The 16634-nt window shown below is 32.9% G+C and overlaps 2 protein-coding genes across 2 annotated transcripts; both read right to left on the bottom strand.

Moving 5' to 3' along the window:
* Nucleotides 1–134: 134 nt before the first annotated feature.
* On the bottom strand, nucleotides 135–3934 carry LOC123682321. Its single transcript, XM_045620889.1, has 2 exons — nucleotides 3780–3934; nucleotides 135–1501 (listed from the first exon to the last, which is right to left on the bottom strand). Exon 2 carries the CDS (start codon nucleotides 1499–1501, stop codon nucleotides 176–178), a length of 1326 nt encoding a protein of 441 aa, XP_045476845.1. The 5' UTR covers nucleotides 3780–3934; the 3' UTR covers nucleotides 135–175.
* A 1778-nt stretch (nucleotides 3935–5712) lies between these two features.
* LOC123670613 lies at nucleotides 5713–16175 on the bottom strand. Its single transcript, XM_045604126.1, has 2 exons — nucleotides 16061–16175; nucleotides 5713–7576 (listed from the first exon to the last, which is right to left on the bottom strand). Exons 1-2 carry the CDS (start codon nucleotides 16067–16069, stop codon nucleotides 5981–5983), a joined length of 1605 nt encoding a protein of 534 aa, XP_045460082.1. The 5' UTR covers nucleotides 16070–16175; the 3' UTR covers nucleotides 5713–5980.
* Between the last annotated feature and the right edge of the window lie 459 nt (nucleotides 16176–16634).

The following is a 16634-nucleotide window of genomic DNA, read 5'->3' as shown; positions in this document are numbered from 1 at the left end:
TTAATGGGGGAGAGGTTATGTCCCAATTTTAAGAATTTAAATAATGATCATGATACATAATCAAACATTGTTTTTCAGATTATGTTCGGGGATTGAAGTTCTCAAATAGAACAGATGAAGAATAACGTCTATGATTAAGAAGTGAGCATAAGAGTTTATTTATAAATATCACACATCAATTTGATGTGTTAGCAATTTTCGTGGAATTTCCACCTTGTATCTGATAACTTGACAATTGATCTGGTATAAAATATGAATCTACTCCAACTGGTAGTTGATTCATGAAATTACTTTGAAAATTATTATATTGTGGTACTCCATTTCTTGAAGCGTACGAAGTCAAGGCTCCCATCTGTGAGAGTCCATTTCTTGCATCTACTGAACCAATTGCACCATATTGTGAGAGTCCATTTCTTGCATCTATGGAACCAATTGCACCATACTGTGGGAGACCGGTTCTTGCATAATAAGGATTAACACCACTGTACTGAGCTACTTGGTTTGATGAAATATAAGGGCTAGTAAGAGCGTACATGAATTTGCTTGGACAGCCTCCTCCTTGACAGGTTGATGAGGGAATTCCATAATTTATGGGAATCATCTGTTGAGTTCGAGATGAACATGGTTGATTTAAGCAACTAGAACCGCATAGTCCTTCAGGAGAACCACAAGGTTGAGGTTGTGGCGTGTATATCACTTGTTGCTGAGGTTGAGCGATTATAGTTTGTTGTGGTTGTCGGATATACTGCTGAGAAAACCAGTAGTACTGTGGTATGGGCTGAACAATAGGTTGTGGTTGAACAGGAACAGGAACTGGAACGGGATTTTGCTGTATTATGGGAGTAGGAACAATAATTGGAATTCGTTGAGGTGGCGGTGGAGTTTGAGGTGCCTGGACAATTATTGGTTCCCGAACTATAGGCTGCACAATAACCCTAGGTTGTGGAGGAGGTAGTTGCGTCCTTTGAGGATATGGGAGGATTATTATCGGCCTTTGGTTCCTTCCGCAATCAGGAGGTGGGTTCTTCCCAGAGCAACCACCAGCCGTAATATTTGTTTGAGTGCTTCTGGCATCAGCAGTACTTACACGTATATTGTTCATGTTTATCGATGTTACATTTATAGGAACGCTAATGTTGTTAATATTACTTATTGTGTTAGTCAGAGTGATGTTCGGATTAATATTAACGTTGTAGTCATTTTTGATATCGTTTACGCTGTTTGTTTTACTTCCCGAATCTTTTTGAGGTGTTATTAAGATTTCTTTTGTTTTCTGTACAACTGGTTCTTCGGGTTCTTTCACATCACATTTACTACGGCACTCGTTGTTGTTACATCTTTTTCTACATGGTCTTTGACAGTCCGTAGTACATCCTGATGAACAATTTGAACTGCTGCAATCATCATCGCAATTAGAAGTGCATGAAGAATCGGACTGTCCATATGGTATAGAACTGATGATCAATAAAAGGCATATTCCCAAAAAGACAAAATGTTTCATCTGGAAAGAAAAGAATAAATTGATAAATTGGAAAACCAGACATGCTAGGAGGCTGAATATTATTAAAAATATTCAGATCAAAGTAAACTCTTTATTACACTCAACTGAATATAAATGATATATTATGTTCAACGCCGTTTGGACAACGATAATGATATAATGAGGATATTATACCTAATTCATAATTTGAGGTTGTGGTTGTAAAAATTTTCACATTATCAATTGATTATAAAATATAATTATCATTGAAGGCACTCGACAAATTTTCAGGTGATGCGAGATTTTAGAGAAGAAATTCATTTCAAGTACCAAATGTTACTTTTTTCAATATGCAGTTGCTTATACATTTTTGGAAAAGTATATTGACCTTCAAGTAGAGTGGAATTAGTCGAGCCAAATATTTAACAGTTGGTGAAACCAATCTAAAATAGACAATATAGACTTATTATGCTTGTTTAACCGGCTTACAAAGGGTGTTTTTTTTAGAGCTATAGAACTTTAAATTGCAATAAAACAACGGCTGGCTCGGATGTAGTCCAATATGGACGTCCAATTTTCGATGACTTTTTCCAACATTTGTGGCCGTATATCGGCAATAACACGGCGAATGTTGTCTTCCAAATGGCCAAGGGTTTGTGGCTTATCCGCATAGACCAATGACTTTACATAGCCCCACAGAAAGTAGTCAAGCGGTGTTGTTAAATCACAAGATCTTGGAGGCCAATTCACAGGTCCAAAATGTGAAATTAGGCGGTCACCAAACGGTCTGTGTGAAATGTTGTGCCGTCTTGTTGGAACCACAGCTCCTGGACATCATGGTTGTTCAATTCAGGAATGAAAAAGTTAGTAATCATGGCTCTATACCGATCACCATTGACTGTAACGTTCTGGCGATCATCGTTTTTGAAGAAGTACGGACCAATGATTCTACCAGCCCATAAAGTGCACCAAACAGTCAGTTTTTCTGGATGTAACGGTGTTTCGACATACACTTATTGAGGATTAGCTTCACTCCAAATGCGGCAGTTTTATTTGTTGACGTAGCCATTCAACCAGAAGTGCGCTTCATCGCTAAACAAAATAAAATGGACGTAGTGCGCGATACGTATTCCGCACAGAACCATTATTTTCGAAATAAAATTGCACTATTTGCAAGCGTTGTTCAGGCGTGAATCTATTCATGATGAATTGCCAAACCAAACTGAGAATAAATCACTTGGCAGCTGTTAAATCGGTCGCCATCTTCCATCTTGAACAGTAATGCCAACTTAAAGTTATATACCTCGAAAAAAAAACACCCGTTACTTCAAAGGGATATCTGGCCAAGCATTTTCATGGATCAGTTCAAGTGACTTTGGATATACTATACTAGTACCATAGCTGAGCCATCGAAAATCCGACAAGGGCATCCGATTTTCAACACCGCTAGTTTTAGCGTGAAAAAAAGCGTTAAAAAAGAACTGATGTACGCGCGAAAAATCCACAATGTAGCAGAATTGAGAAAAAAACTGAAATAACCTGAAAAGAAAATTGGAGAAGAATATTCGAGCGCATTTCAACAGTAGAAACATAACGTTCTCGACTATGTATTCAGGTTGAAGGACGTAATTTCCAAAATTTGTTTTAATAAAGAATTATTTTATTGATTTGTGTCTATTATCTATCGAATGAAAGTAAATGACACCATATCTCTTTGAGCTTTAACAAATAATCAATCAATTTGCGTTTATTTGAATGAATTCTTCTCTGAAGTTTATCACAGGAGTGATAAAAATAATATCCTTTCAGTCATACGGTTTTTTAACCTATCGGACCGATTACAGCGAATAATAGCCCGTTAAGTTACATTTTGTTAATGTTTTTTGCTTAGTTTTTAAAGCCAATTAGAACCTATGAAAACATATTTTCGTATTTTTATATTGAATTTAGAAATTTAAGCCTATCCCACTAAAAAACTTAAATTCTTCTTTTCGAAACATTTTTTTTGAGTAACTTGTAGGAATGTTAGAAAGTTCATCATTTTTTGTATGAAAGTAACATTCAAAGCAATCATGAAACAAGAAAAAACACTGAAAAATACCTACAAAAAAAAAGATATGAATTTTTGAAGATGGAGTAGATAAAGTAAAAATTTAACTTGCAAAAAAACAAACATGTAGCATATTCGAATACCCCCTGATGGGTATGGGGAATTCAAATTTTTCTGAGAGACTGTACTATTTGATCCACCCTGCATTCGAGAAGAAATTAAAATGAAAATATAAATTTATCAACTTACCTTAAATGAGCAAAAAGGGATTTTCCTTCTTGATTACAGGAACGAACGTAACTTCTCTTACAGTTGATAATTTAGACATGAGGATGTTCCGAATTCTAAAATAAAATTTGAATGATTGATAACACTGATAATCTACGCCATAAGTCAAGGCAAAAATTGTTATGCTGGATGTCTTAGAAATAATTTAGAGATAAAAAGAATCGTTAAAAAGAGTTTAGCGCCCAAAAGATTTATTTTTCACCAAACGTCGATATTTATGCTGATTTTCAAATAGATGTATATCCCACATCATTTTGTCGCAATCTATGTATTTCTAGATTTTGAGCCAGATGTAGTTTCATAGGATAATGTGGGTAATGATGAATTCGTGACCAAATTCAACTATGTCCGCCCGATCCTGGTGGTGGCCCTCCTCACCATGTCTCAAACTACTCGTATCTGTTGTGAGAAAGTATTAGGTAATTCTTTTCCAATATTCTTCTTGAATTTTCTATGATTCTATTTATTGATTAGCTTGAAATTCTGCATGGAGGTTGAAAATGTTATTTTATACAGGGTGAACTCTGTTGAGTAGTACATACTCCATATACAGGTAAAGAACACTCAGCCGTTCTAAAAATTCCCCACAAGCACAGTCTTCAACCATTTGTTTGAATTAGGTTTCCAGTTTTAGGTCATTTTTTCAAAATGCTCTATTTGGTGAACGAATTATCACAAAGTCATGAAATTTTGAGGGGGGCTACACTGATGTCTATACGGCTAAGGGAAGTTATCAATTTCCAGGACTGAACTCTATTTCTCTGATATTGTCAGAAATCATGATAAAAATCACCCTGATTACCTAAGTTCAAACTACACCATATACCAGTCAATATAATCTTAAAATTTCTTAGCACAACTGGAAATTTGGAGAACGAATGATCAAATATGGGCACTGGAAACATATTTTTTTAACGCCTTCATGTGGCAGTTCATAATTATAACACTGAAACACAAATAATTTTCTCTCTTTCAATAATTATGATTTCTCGTAATGCGTTTCTGTGAAGAACAGTAGAATAATATTTACAATGGAATAGTAAAAAAATAAAAAGTGATAATAGATTCGAAAGTTGCAGAATGGGCTCCTATTCCAACACGAATGCGAAATTCGAAAACGAGCGACGAGAAGCGAGTTTTCGAACGCATGAGTGTTGGAATTGCCTTTTGCAACGAGTATTAGATGATATATTCTCTTTTTCAGTCAAGTTTTGTGAAATATTGTCGAAATTCAATTAAAAATGCAGATTATACATCCTAGTGACTTTTGTATTGTCTCTTGACAGTTGGTGTGACTGTAACGAAAATTGACTGATTACGGAATTTGAATTGTATGTTTCGAATGTTGAAATGATTTATAATTACGCATTAATTTCGTGAATAATGTCTGACGAAATCGATTTAACACCATTAGAATTGAGAAAAATTGCGAATAATGTTGCAAATCATTTCACTATATCCAAATTATGTTATATTGACAATTGAGGTGTGTTGAAATTTGATAGGTTTAGAAGTCATTGTAGACAACCATAAAACTAAAAAATGTAACTGAACACAATGCTGTAATGAGTTCATTACAGCACTGTTTTTAGTACTGTAATGAACTCAGTACTATACTGAAATAGAGAAAATATTTTATTCATTATCACAGAAGCTAACATGTTTTAATTTCATGTTTATGTGCTTTTAAATGAATTTTTAATTTTATCTTTTTTTTTCTTTATTTAGCAAATGATTATGATTACTGTAGAGATATATACTTAATCTCAAATATTTCGTAGAAAACATATTCAATTATTTCAATGAACTTATTTATTCCTATATTCTTTTCAGTTTGTTTCCTCTAGTCACACATCATTGAGTGAAGAAGGACTGAATTGAATGCATTAAGAACTAGTTTTTAGTTTTTATTTAAATAAAATATTGAAAAATGTTATTATTTTTACACATAGACATATTAGTATACTGTTAATTCTGACTGATAAAAGTCGAATGATTCAACGGAATTCGAATGGAATATTTGCAACATTTCTAAAAGATCCAAATTAAGAAAATATCAAATATGTATTTTTTTCTTGAAAATTTTTCACAGATCAAACTGTTACTGTAAAACATAAATCATAATTAATGATAATGTAAACTTAAATTTAAATATTTTTAACTCATGAATAAGACGACGTTGTAGTCATTACAACCTCATCTTCATTGTTAGGAGTCATTATAACCTCATCTTCTTTGTTAGGATTAGCTTCTGCTTCCACTTCCACTTCGCTGATTTTTGTCTCTTTGACGACTTCCTGTCCCCCCAAAAGTTTTTTGAAGGTTTCTTCATCTATAGTTATTGCTTGACCAAACATATTATCAGGAATACCACTTAATTGATTTAGTGGTGATGTCTGGTTGGTAAGTAATCCATATAGTATGTTTGTGGAATTTGTAGACGTGAAATTCATAGGTACGAATTGTTCAAGTGGAAGAGGAATATTTCCTAAATTAGCTCCACCTAATGATTCCATCATATTACCTCCATATCCCTGTAATTGCATCCCCAAATCTTGACCATAAGCTGGAATTCCTTGTGGTGCGAAGCTTCCATAAATTCCGTAGTTATTATAATTATTCATTCCATAGTACATTCCTGGATTTATATAATTAGCCATGTTATTTAAACCACATCCAGTGTAACTATTACAACCAGATGGCATCATTGGATTCATGACTGGAGGTGGTAGTGAATACCCTGGTCCAAAAACAGGTCCTTGTCGGTACATCATTCCCTGGTTCATCCCATAGTTGTAGCAAGATGGTCCACATGATCTCTGCGTTTTAAAAGGATTGAGTAGGTAGTCATAGCAACCATTACAACCTCCAATTTGATTGTTGCATGTGATGAAAGGCCATTGATTCTGGTAGCTGCAAGATGATTGGGGTTGTGGAACATATATCACTTGTTGACCACAAATAGGTGTACTGTTGGCAGAGTTGTAGCAAACATTTTGAGCTACTTTGTGAACGACTGGACTCCTGCAAAACTGGCCGCATTGCTGTCTTCTTAAATGGAAACAATTGATGAAAGGATACGTCGCTGTAGGTACACATTGTCGTGGTTCAACAACGTTGCAACAGGGGGAGTTACTGTTGGCTCCAAAGGTGGATGAACCATTTTGTGCACTCTCAACAGTGATGTTATTCACATTGGAATTATTCAAGTTTATAGGTACATCGATAAGATTCGTGTTGTTGATGAGGTTGTGCAGATGGATGACTGTCGTTATGTTATGGGCACCCCTATTAGTCACTACATTTGATGAATTGGATAACGACTTTTGACTTCCTGGGATAACAATATCTCTTTCTTTTTCTTCCCTTACTGATTTGTAACATGATCTTCTACATGAGCTTCTACACGAAGAGGTCGAACAAGAAGTGTGACAGAGTCTGTGACAGCAGTGGTTTGTTGAACATTGCCTGAACTCACAACAGGAACTGCAGCATCTTTTGTTGCAGGAATTGCCACAATCTCTCGCTGTACATTCATCGCAGTTGCAACTATCGCAAGAGTTCCCACATTGACCTGAAGAACAATCTTCTTCGTCGTCGTCATAGCAATCAGCGCTCCTTTTCATGCGATTTCGAACACAGTCGACGTAATGTTGGTATTCTGTTGCTGTGCATTCTGTAGCAGCAAGTTGACTGGAACATTTTGATAATGTTTCTTGAACTGATATAGCTGTTGTTAGAAACGCCAGGAGGAGGAGCTGCAAAATAAATGAATATTAGTTCACCACGTATTATATCTGAGTTCGTAGAAGAAAAGAAAATAATTCCAGATCACCAGTTTTGGTTTTGCAAAGAACATTCAACGATCCATCAACTGGTACGACTCACTCAAAATATTAAAGACCAGATGAACCTCCCTACAGACACTGGTGCAATATTTCTGAACATAGAAAAGGCATTTGATAAAATGTGGTATCAAGGCCTGATTTACAAAATGAAGTTGATGAAATTTCTAACCAAACTTACGAGATTAATTAAATGATACCTGGCAAATAGAAAATTTGGATTGAATATTGATAATATCAGGTCGATGATTAGATAATTTAAAGGCTAAGTTCCCCAAGGCTCGGTGATAGGACCGCTGCTGTTAATTAATCATCATTAATTTCTCAAATGGGATTTAATTCAGCACTATTTATTGTTTGTGTCTGATAAATTTTTTTTCTGAAATGTTCAATTAAATGTCATCTGAATGCGTTATAATACACTACGTAAATTTTTGTACTTTGATTTATCACTATTGGGAAAATTTTAAAAATAATTTTTGGAGATTTTCGTGGATAGTGGTTGCTTTGTTCTCGATTATTTCGAAAATGGTACATTCATAAAAATTTTTTTTCTTGAAGCTCTGTTGATTTCAGAAATGAAATAATTTTCTCGAAAAAAGATTTTCAATAGGAAAAGGATCATCGCATCCCTATATCTATGCCACTGAATAATTTTGGCAAGAGACACCTAATTTGAAACATTACATCATCTAGACTTCAATACTTGAAAATTAAAACAATGAATGTAATAATACCAGTGATATAAGTAAAAAACTATTTTTTTTCCAAACTTCAACACCCTGTATATCGAAAACGAAGCTTGTTAGGATATATGTTTATAAGAACTTTTTTTCATGAAAAGAGTTGTTCTGTCCGACGCCAAAGTTATTGAACTAAAATCAGGAGCACTATATATATACAGGATATCCCAAAAAGACCACGTCAAACGAAAACGTAATGTAGATCAGAATGTGCTCTACCTGATGTGAAAAAATAGTTTATTTGTAAGTCTCACAGTTTTCGAAATATTTGATATTTTATGAAAATGTTGAATTTTTTTACTTTGAATCAACTTTGTCTCATGCCATAGGTACTATTGAATACTTTTCGAATCATATTTTTTTTGTGAATAATGTTGAATGATTGTTTCAATTTTTTCACTGAAAAATAGCATAAAATATAATACAAGGATTCTAAAAAAAAAGTTTAAAATTCCATTTTTGGAGAAAGTGTTTTTCTGTACCGAATTCGATCTGAGGTGGTGTAAAAAAAAGGGCCTGAACCTTTTCTGCATAATGAATTGAAAAATTGATTATTCTGCGAGGATTTCGAAAAGATGAAATACAGGTGATACACCTCATTCAGAGAAAAATATATTCAATGTCCCATTTTCGATAAACATTTGAATATCTTTTATTTCTGAATGAGTTTATAACTTGTATTTTACCTTTTCGGAATCCACACAGAATAGGCATTATATTCGACTCATTACATACAGAAAAGGTCCTGTTTTTTTTCACCACCTTAGAACGAATAAGATCCAAATTTTAAACAATTTTTTTCAGAATCCTGTGGGTATAGTATTTTGTGCTATAATCAGTGCATTAATTGAAGCAATCATCCAACAAAATTCAAGGAAAAAACTGATTCGAAAAGTATTGTATTGTACCTATGGCATTCAGGAAATCCAGGGATCCAGGGAAACGTTTCACGTAAGGTTCAACCCTACCAACTACACTATGAATGTGCACTTCGTTCAGCGAATGATTGCGACATGGATCTATTCTTTGCATCAATTTTCTCACTAAAGCGACATTTCGAATCTCAAGGCTTGATCACTAGATGAAAATTCGGCGAAAAGAATTTTGGAAATTCATGTTTATTTGTGATATTATGTTTTGAATAGTATTTCTTTTATTTATTTTATTATAATGTAAAATGGCTTGTCCGTATGAATAAATGAATGAGAGAAAGGATTTAAAGTGAAAAAATTCAACATTTTCATAAAACATCAAATATCTTGAAAACTGTGAGATTTTCATACGAACGATTTTTTCACACCAAGTAGAGTAGAGCACATTATGATCTACATTCCGTTTTCGTTCGACGTGGTCTTTTTGGGACACCTTGTATACCTTTATTTAGTTCTGTGACCGATCTAATTAACGAGCGTTTGAAAGCCCCTGATGCCAAGTCAACAGGTAAACAGAAGTGTATTTGAAATTCTCACAATAGATGGAAATACTGAACGAGGGATATGCTTTGAATTGGAATTGGAATTGCACCTGGAACTCCATGTGCAAACGTGTTGGAAATGTATGTTACATACTCGCGTGTTCCATCGAAAAATATCAAATCATTTGTTTGAATTATGATAAAGACTTTTTGATCAAAAACTCAACAAACTTATTGTACAACCACTTCTTTCTTTTTCCACAAAACTCCAAAAAATTGCCACTTCAAGGTAACAGAATCAGTGTATTTTTTCTGACCAATTCTACGCGAATATTAGGAGTCCGTTTAATTTAAAGTTCTCGCATATCTAAGGCACACTATACAGGGTGTTTCATCAGAGAGTCATTGAAAGTACAATTATATATTTTTTATGATGAATTTATATTACCATCTGGAATGTTTCGACAGCTCAATTTCAAAATTTTGTCCCACATAGCCTAACCATTTTTTTTTCAATGATGTTAAAGGTCCGAAGGAGAAATTTGGATGGCTTTAACCGTTTGAAATTAGTTCGTACTTTTTACTACTATTTATTTAATTTGTCTTTATATCTGATGAAAATATGTCCTTTTCCATCTCATAAAATTTTTGACAAATTATCGTTGTTACAAATAGAAAGTATTGATACTAACGAAGAATTTAATTTTGAATTGAAGGAATTGTTCATCTGACACTTTTACCATGAACCATTTAGAATTTGTGAACGTTTTGATTCAAATACTTATACCAATGTATAAGTGCAAAAAATTATTGTCGTGTTGAATGAAATTCATTTCATTAGTTCATGACAACGCTTCCTATTTATAAAATTCACCCAAAAAATTCGCATAATCGATCCGAGTACAAATACACCCAAAATCGATAAGTAAACCGTAAACTGATATCTTGAACAAACTGGATATTTACTGTACTTACAATAACGAATTTTTGGATGTTACCGGGAAGGTCAACATAAAGGCGTATTGACACACTTAGAGATAGATAATCTGTCACAATTCGAAACGCATATATCGGATGTAGAGGTTTATTTAAAATAGAATTGTCCAAATATCGTCCTCTCGAATCCACCGTATGAATACATCGTTTTTCTTATCAATTTTAGGAAAATGCACTTGATAGTCAGAATTCTTCTTTCAGTTCATTTGTCTAATGATTAATCTTCTGAAAAGTTCAATCAAAAATTTTATTCTACCTCAAATTTTTTCAGATTTCGTTTTGAGATATACCTACCTATTGGAAATCCTTTGACGTGAAGTCAGGATCATTCATATACAATTTGTGCCCTTGGAGACCACATATTTACATATACAAATACCATATGCATATCCTATGGTCTCCAAGGATGCAATTGGAGCATGAATAAATAAGTAGTCAAAAGTTCCAGAATTCGCGACAGTGCTTTCCTAATTTATTCTCTATATTCTTTAAAAATTTTCTATGGTTTTGATGACGATATCAAAATGAAATTCTACACCAAGTTTGAAATGGTTATTCTATAATACATACAAGTAAAATCTCAGACTGATCGGATCTTGTATGTAATTTTTGAATTCGAGCTGAGGATGGTCTCAAACGAGTACGTTCTACTCACTTATGATGAATCATACCCCCAATTTAATTCTGTCCGTCTGTAAACAGTATATTTCTCCGACAGACATCCAAAAAATTCCCGGATCTCGAGTGTCACGGTTGAGTTTCGACAAAATTTGACTAAGGGTTCCGTAAATTAGGCTATTCGAAATTTTGTTTTCTCTATAGTTTTTAAACTACAGATTCGATCGAAATAAAAAATTGCTTCTAGATGTGAAATGAAAATTTCAAGCTTAACGCCAAATTAAATGGCGATTGGTCAAAAAAATCATGGAGAGTTCAAGAACGAAATTGAAAAAAAAAATTATCCAATATTGCTGTGAGCATGTATCTGACGAAAATAAAATTTTGAGTGTGGAAATAAAATTTCAAGCTGATCACATAATCATTATAGAATATTCAAGAAAATATAATAATATAAAAAATTTCAAGCTGATCCCATAATCAGAATAGAATATTCAAGAAATACCCAATATTTCCGCGACAACGGATCCAAGTAGGTGGTTATTATGTTATTTCGAGCATATATAAAAATAATAATTTCAAGCTTTGTGTTGAATTTCGTATGGATAGCGTCTTCCGAACAATAAACCTCGGAAAAAATTAGGAAAGCTCTTCATGAGCCAATTACTCCTTTGAATTCCGCAGAACTGTATAATGGCATAAGTGGTCTCCATGGGCGCATGCATTAATGGGTGCTCAAAAGTTCCCAACTTCACGTCAGTGCTTTCCTCATTTTTGAGAATATTCTTAATGACCCCAGGTTTAAATCATTTTGCGATATTTATCAAATGATTCTTTAAAGGAATTGCTTATGATGAAATGATGAATGATAAACTTGCAATAATTAACGTTTGAAATCGTTTGAAAAAACTGATCCAACACCATTGAAAATTTCAAATGAAATAAATGAAGGAAGCACTGACGGGAACTCAGGATCTTTGAGCGCCTGTTCATTCATGCGCCAATTGCCGAATATGCGGTTTCCAAGATGAACAAGCACTCAAAGCCCCAATGATGCTCAATAATGACTCAATTTCTTCAAAATTTCATTGATAAAATATTGCTTTTTGAAGAAAAAAAAAATACAGTTGAAGCAAAATATTGGCTTGATGAAGAGTTTTCGGGGTCTGCACCAGGAAAATCAACCATCATTTATTGCTATGCTAAGTTTAAACGTGGTGAAATGAGCACCGGAGACGACGAACGCAGTGGACGCCCAAAAAAGGCTGTCACCGACAAAAAAATAGAAAAAGTTCACAAAATAATTTTGAATGACCGTAAAGTGGAGTTGATCGAGATAGAGACCTGTGAAGATATCATCTCAACGTGTACATCATATCATTCACGAATATCTGTACATGAGAAGAATGTGTGCCAAATGGGTGCCGCGTGAGCTCACAATCGATTAAAAGCAACAACGTATTAATGATTCTGAGCAGTGATTGATATTGTTTAAGTGCAATAAACCTGAATTTTTGTGTCGATATGTGACAATGAATGAAGAATGGCATTCATACTCAGAATTTCTGATAAAGTCAAGCCTTAACCGGCTTATTTGTCGAGTTACAGACTCATGGCAACGCTAGCCTCTTTGAAAACAATAGTACCTACATCATTATATTATTGTACAGGGTTGGAGCAAAGTCAAGGAGGAATCAGATCAATTTATTTATCACAACAATATTCGGGAAAAGACTTAATGAACGAAACTATTTGTAGTTTCGTTCTAAATTGAAAAAATTTGATTCTATTCCTCTTTGACTGACTTGAATTGATTCAAATGAACTATTCAAAAATAGTTTATTTGAATTGATTTAAATTTATTCAGGATATTCATAACTATTCTAAATTAATTGGAAATCATTATTAGATTTGAAAAAGATTTTAATTTTTTTTTCCTCTATTTGGTTGAGATGCGATTGTATGGTTCATTATTTTTATAAACCCTATAGGTACTACGAATGTCGAATACTTTTTGAGATATTGTTCAAAAAAAATTATGCTTCTAATGGGACTATCTTCACAAAATTGAATGAATCAAATGAAAGAGACTGTAGTAGTAACTTTTCAATTATTTTAAACCTTAGCGATAGATAAGTAGGCCTATTCAACATGTTGATTTGGCCCGCAAAAGATTTCATGAAATTGACCTCCAAATAGATCAGATCTCTGATGGACATTTGAAAATATATAGATTTGAAAATCTGATAAAATAAATGAGTAAATCAATATAAGTACCTAGCATTAGAAATATTGAATTGAAATTGACTCTCAACGAAAATTCCGAATCTTTATAGTCTACTTTGAAATCCTTGTTACCTACTTCAGTCTTTTTATTTTCTCCTTACAGATCGATCTATCATTTCAATACAATATTTGTAATTTTACAATTTTGAGCTTAGTGCAGATTTTAATTTTCATCAATTAGCCAAAAATCTAGAAAATACAAGGACGAAATGAATTACCCTCAATTACTCATATGTGTTCAGATATGAAAAACCAAGTTCCATGCAAAATTTCAACCTGATTACATTATCAGAACCTTATAGAAGATTCAAGAAGAATATTGAAAAAGAAATTCTTAACATTACCTCGAAATAGATCCTACCAGGACAAGATTATGCGTGTATATTTAGAATAACAATTTCTAACCTTTCGCAAAATTTCGTGCTGATACCATCAGTAAATTCAAGCACAATATCGATAAAAAAACCTAATGATTCATTGACACAGATCGTACTGAGTTGAGATTTTGCAAGCTTGCATCCTTTACTCAAAATTTCCTGTTCATCGTACTCAAAATTATAAAAAATTCTATGAGGAAAGCACTGACGAAAGCATTTGAGCGCTCGTTATTCATGCACCAATTGTGCTATTGAAGACCACAAATGCCTACAATATACAGTTCTCTGATCTCCAAAGATGCAATTGGCGTATGAATAATCGAGCGCTCAAAAGCTCGCGACTTCATGCTTTCCTCATTCATTTTCGTTTGACATATTCTGCGATTCATTTTGTTAGTTACAATTATAATTTCAATTATTACTAATTTTTAAGGAGTAGAGATTTGTGATAAGGTTCATTCAGATCAAATAACATAGGTATCTACTATCAATTCAAATTTCGTACGTACAAATTTTTTAAGTAGTAGTCTCATTCTATTTAGTTGTGTTGAATAATAAGCATTAATATCAAGACAAATTTTTTAAACTCTCCCAAAGTTTGTCTTTGGCTCAATGTGGTACAATTTTATCGGAATAAGATATCAAAATCGATTGTTAAATTGATCATGACATCTTGAAATCTTAATCCATCAGATTAAAATGCTGAAAATACTGAAAATTTTATGTTATTCATTTTTCGATCACATCATATTTAATCTGATATGAAGAAAATCATGCACTGAATGGAACTCTTGTATGTGTTTGAACCCGTTAATTTTGAAATCAGAATGAAAATTCCAAAATTTTTAGAACTTCGTTCCGATTCGTCCGGAAAGCAATACCTAAATGTTTCAATTTCTGAAAATAATTTTTTTTTATTTGTTACTTTCATTTTCAGCCTTTGAATTTCATGAATCGAGCTAGAAGAACTCATGTGGTTTATGGATTGGTTTTTAAATTTAATGCGAATATCTCCTATAATTTTCGACAAAACCTTAGGGCGATGAACAACTTAAGATGAATGGATTTTTCAACTTAATTTGTATAGTTGTTGAAAACATAAATAAATTTTTTCCTGGAATAACTGCAAATTGTTAATGATAATTTTGAATTAGGAAATATTTCGATTTCGATAGCGTCTCAAACATGAAAAAAAATTAACATCGCAAATTTTATATTTTCTTTTAGCATAGTGCAATTCGAATTTTTTGTTTTATGTCATAGATTTTCTTCGGAAATTATGAGGTCTGAAAGGCTGAGAATATGAAAAAAATACAATTTTGATCTTTTGAGGACGTTAATAGTGAATTTGGAGCAGTTAATATTAAAAAATTGAATCACAAAAATGATTGGCATAAAAAAAAAATTATTTAATTGAATGCAAAATACTGGCATAGTATGGGATGATATATTTTTTCACTTTCATTGATCATATGAAATTCTAAGAAATCCTTCAATATTCAAATCATAGCAACCTTTTCACAACTTTTTTATTGAATTAGGAAGAATTTATTACTTGAACACAATCTATCAGTAAAGGAATATTTTTCTCCTATTTCATGTTGAAAAAGTATGTTGGAAAATGAAATGATCCAATGGTATCTTATGAAAAACATCAAATAGTAAATATATAAGTGGCATTATGAGGATTTCAATTAAGATTTGAAACTCTTGCAACAAAAATTTAGTTGAGAAGAAATTTTATTACCTTTTTGTTTCCTTTCTTATCACTTCATCATTTGATATGAAGCCAATTCATTTGAGAGATTTATCACCACACAGAAAGCGGCACAATAAGAAAAAAAAAGAAAATATGACTATTTTTGCGATTCTCTAGGCGGCTATTGACCTAAGTGTTTGAATCTTATCAAAGACAAATATCTTAACTAGCAAGAATCAGATCGAAGGAAATCATCAAACTCACCGTTCTCATGTTGTATGAAGAGGTATCTTTTGGCGACGTGAGATAACAAGTGAATACCTCAACTGAAAATTATTTGATAGGTATGCGAATATCTCCCTTCTATTCTTTGCCTGTGATAAGCCACAGAACGTCTAGAGCACCTTTGAAAATTTTTGATTGGCTAAGTGATCTGAATGAATCGATCGATAGTAGACAATTTTTCTTACGCTCAAAAAATGATTCCATGACCTACTCAATTAATTAGATCGCACTCATTTCAGAAAATGTATATAATGAAATCCTAAAATTATTAAATATTATTCTTGTATGAATGTAATGAATAAAATGAAAAATACCATTTTAACACTTCAAAAAGTATATTAAACTTCAAAATATATTCCTATATTTCAGTATCGTAATGAGTTCATTACAGTTCTAAAAATAGTGCTGTAATGAACTCATTACAGCATTGTTTTCAACACATGTCAATTGTCAATATAATATAATTTCGATAAGGTGAAATGATTTACAACATTACTCGCTATTTCTCTTAATAATGGTGGTGTTGAATCGATTTCGTCAGACATAATCCAAG

This window comes from Harmonia axyridis, chromosome 1, assembly GCF_914767665.1.
Source record: "Harmonia axyridis chromosome 1, icHarAxyr1.1, whole genome shotgun sequence".
NCBI lineage: Eukaryota > Metazoa > Arthropoda > Insecta > Coleoptera > Coccinellidae > Harmonia > Harmonia axyridis.
This window is presented reverse-complemented; position numbering and strand designations above follow the sequence as displayed.

Bases quoted from the DNA above. Each gene is read 5' to 3' on its own strand.
- LOC123682321 (XM_045620889.1), bottom strand. From the start codon at position 1,501: ATGAAACATTTTGTCTTTTTGGGAATATGCCTTTTATTGATCATCAGT.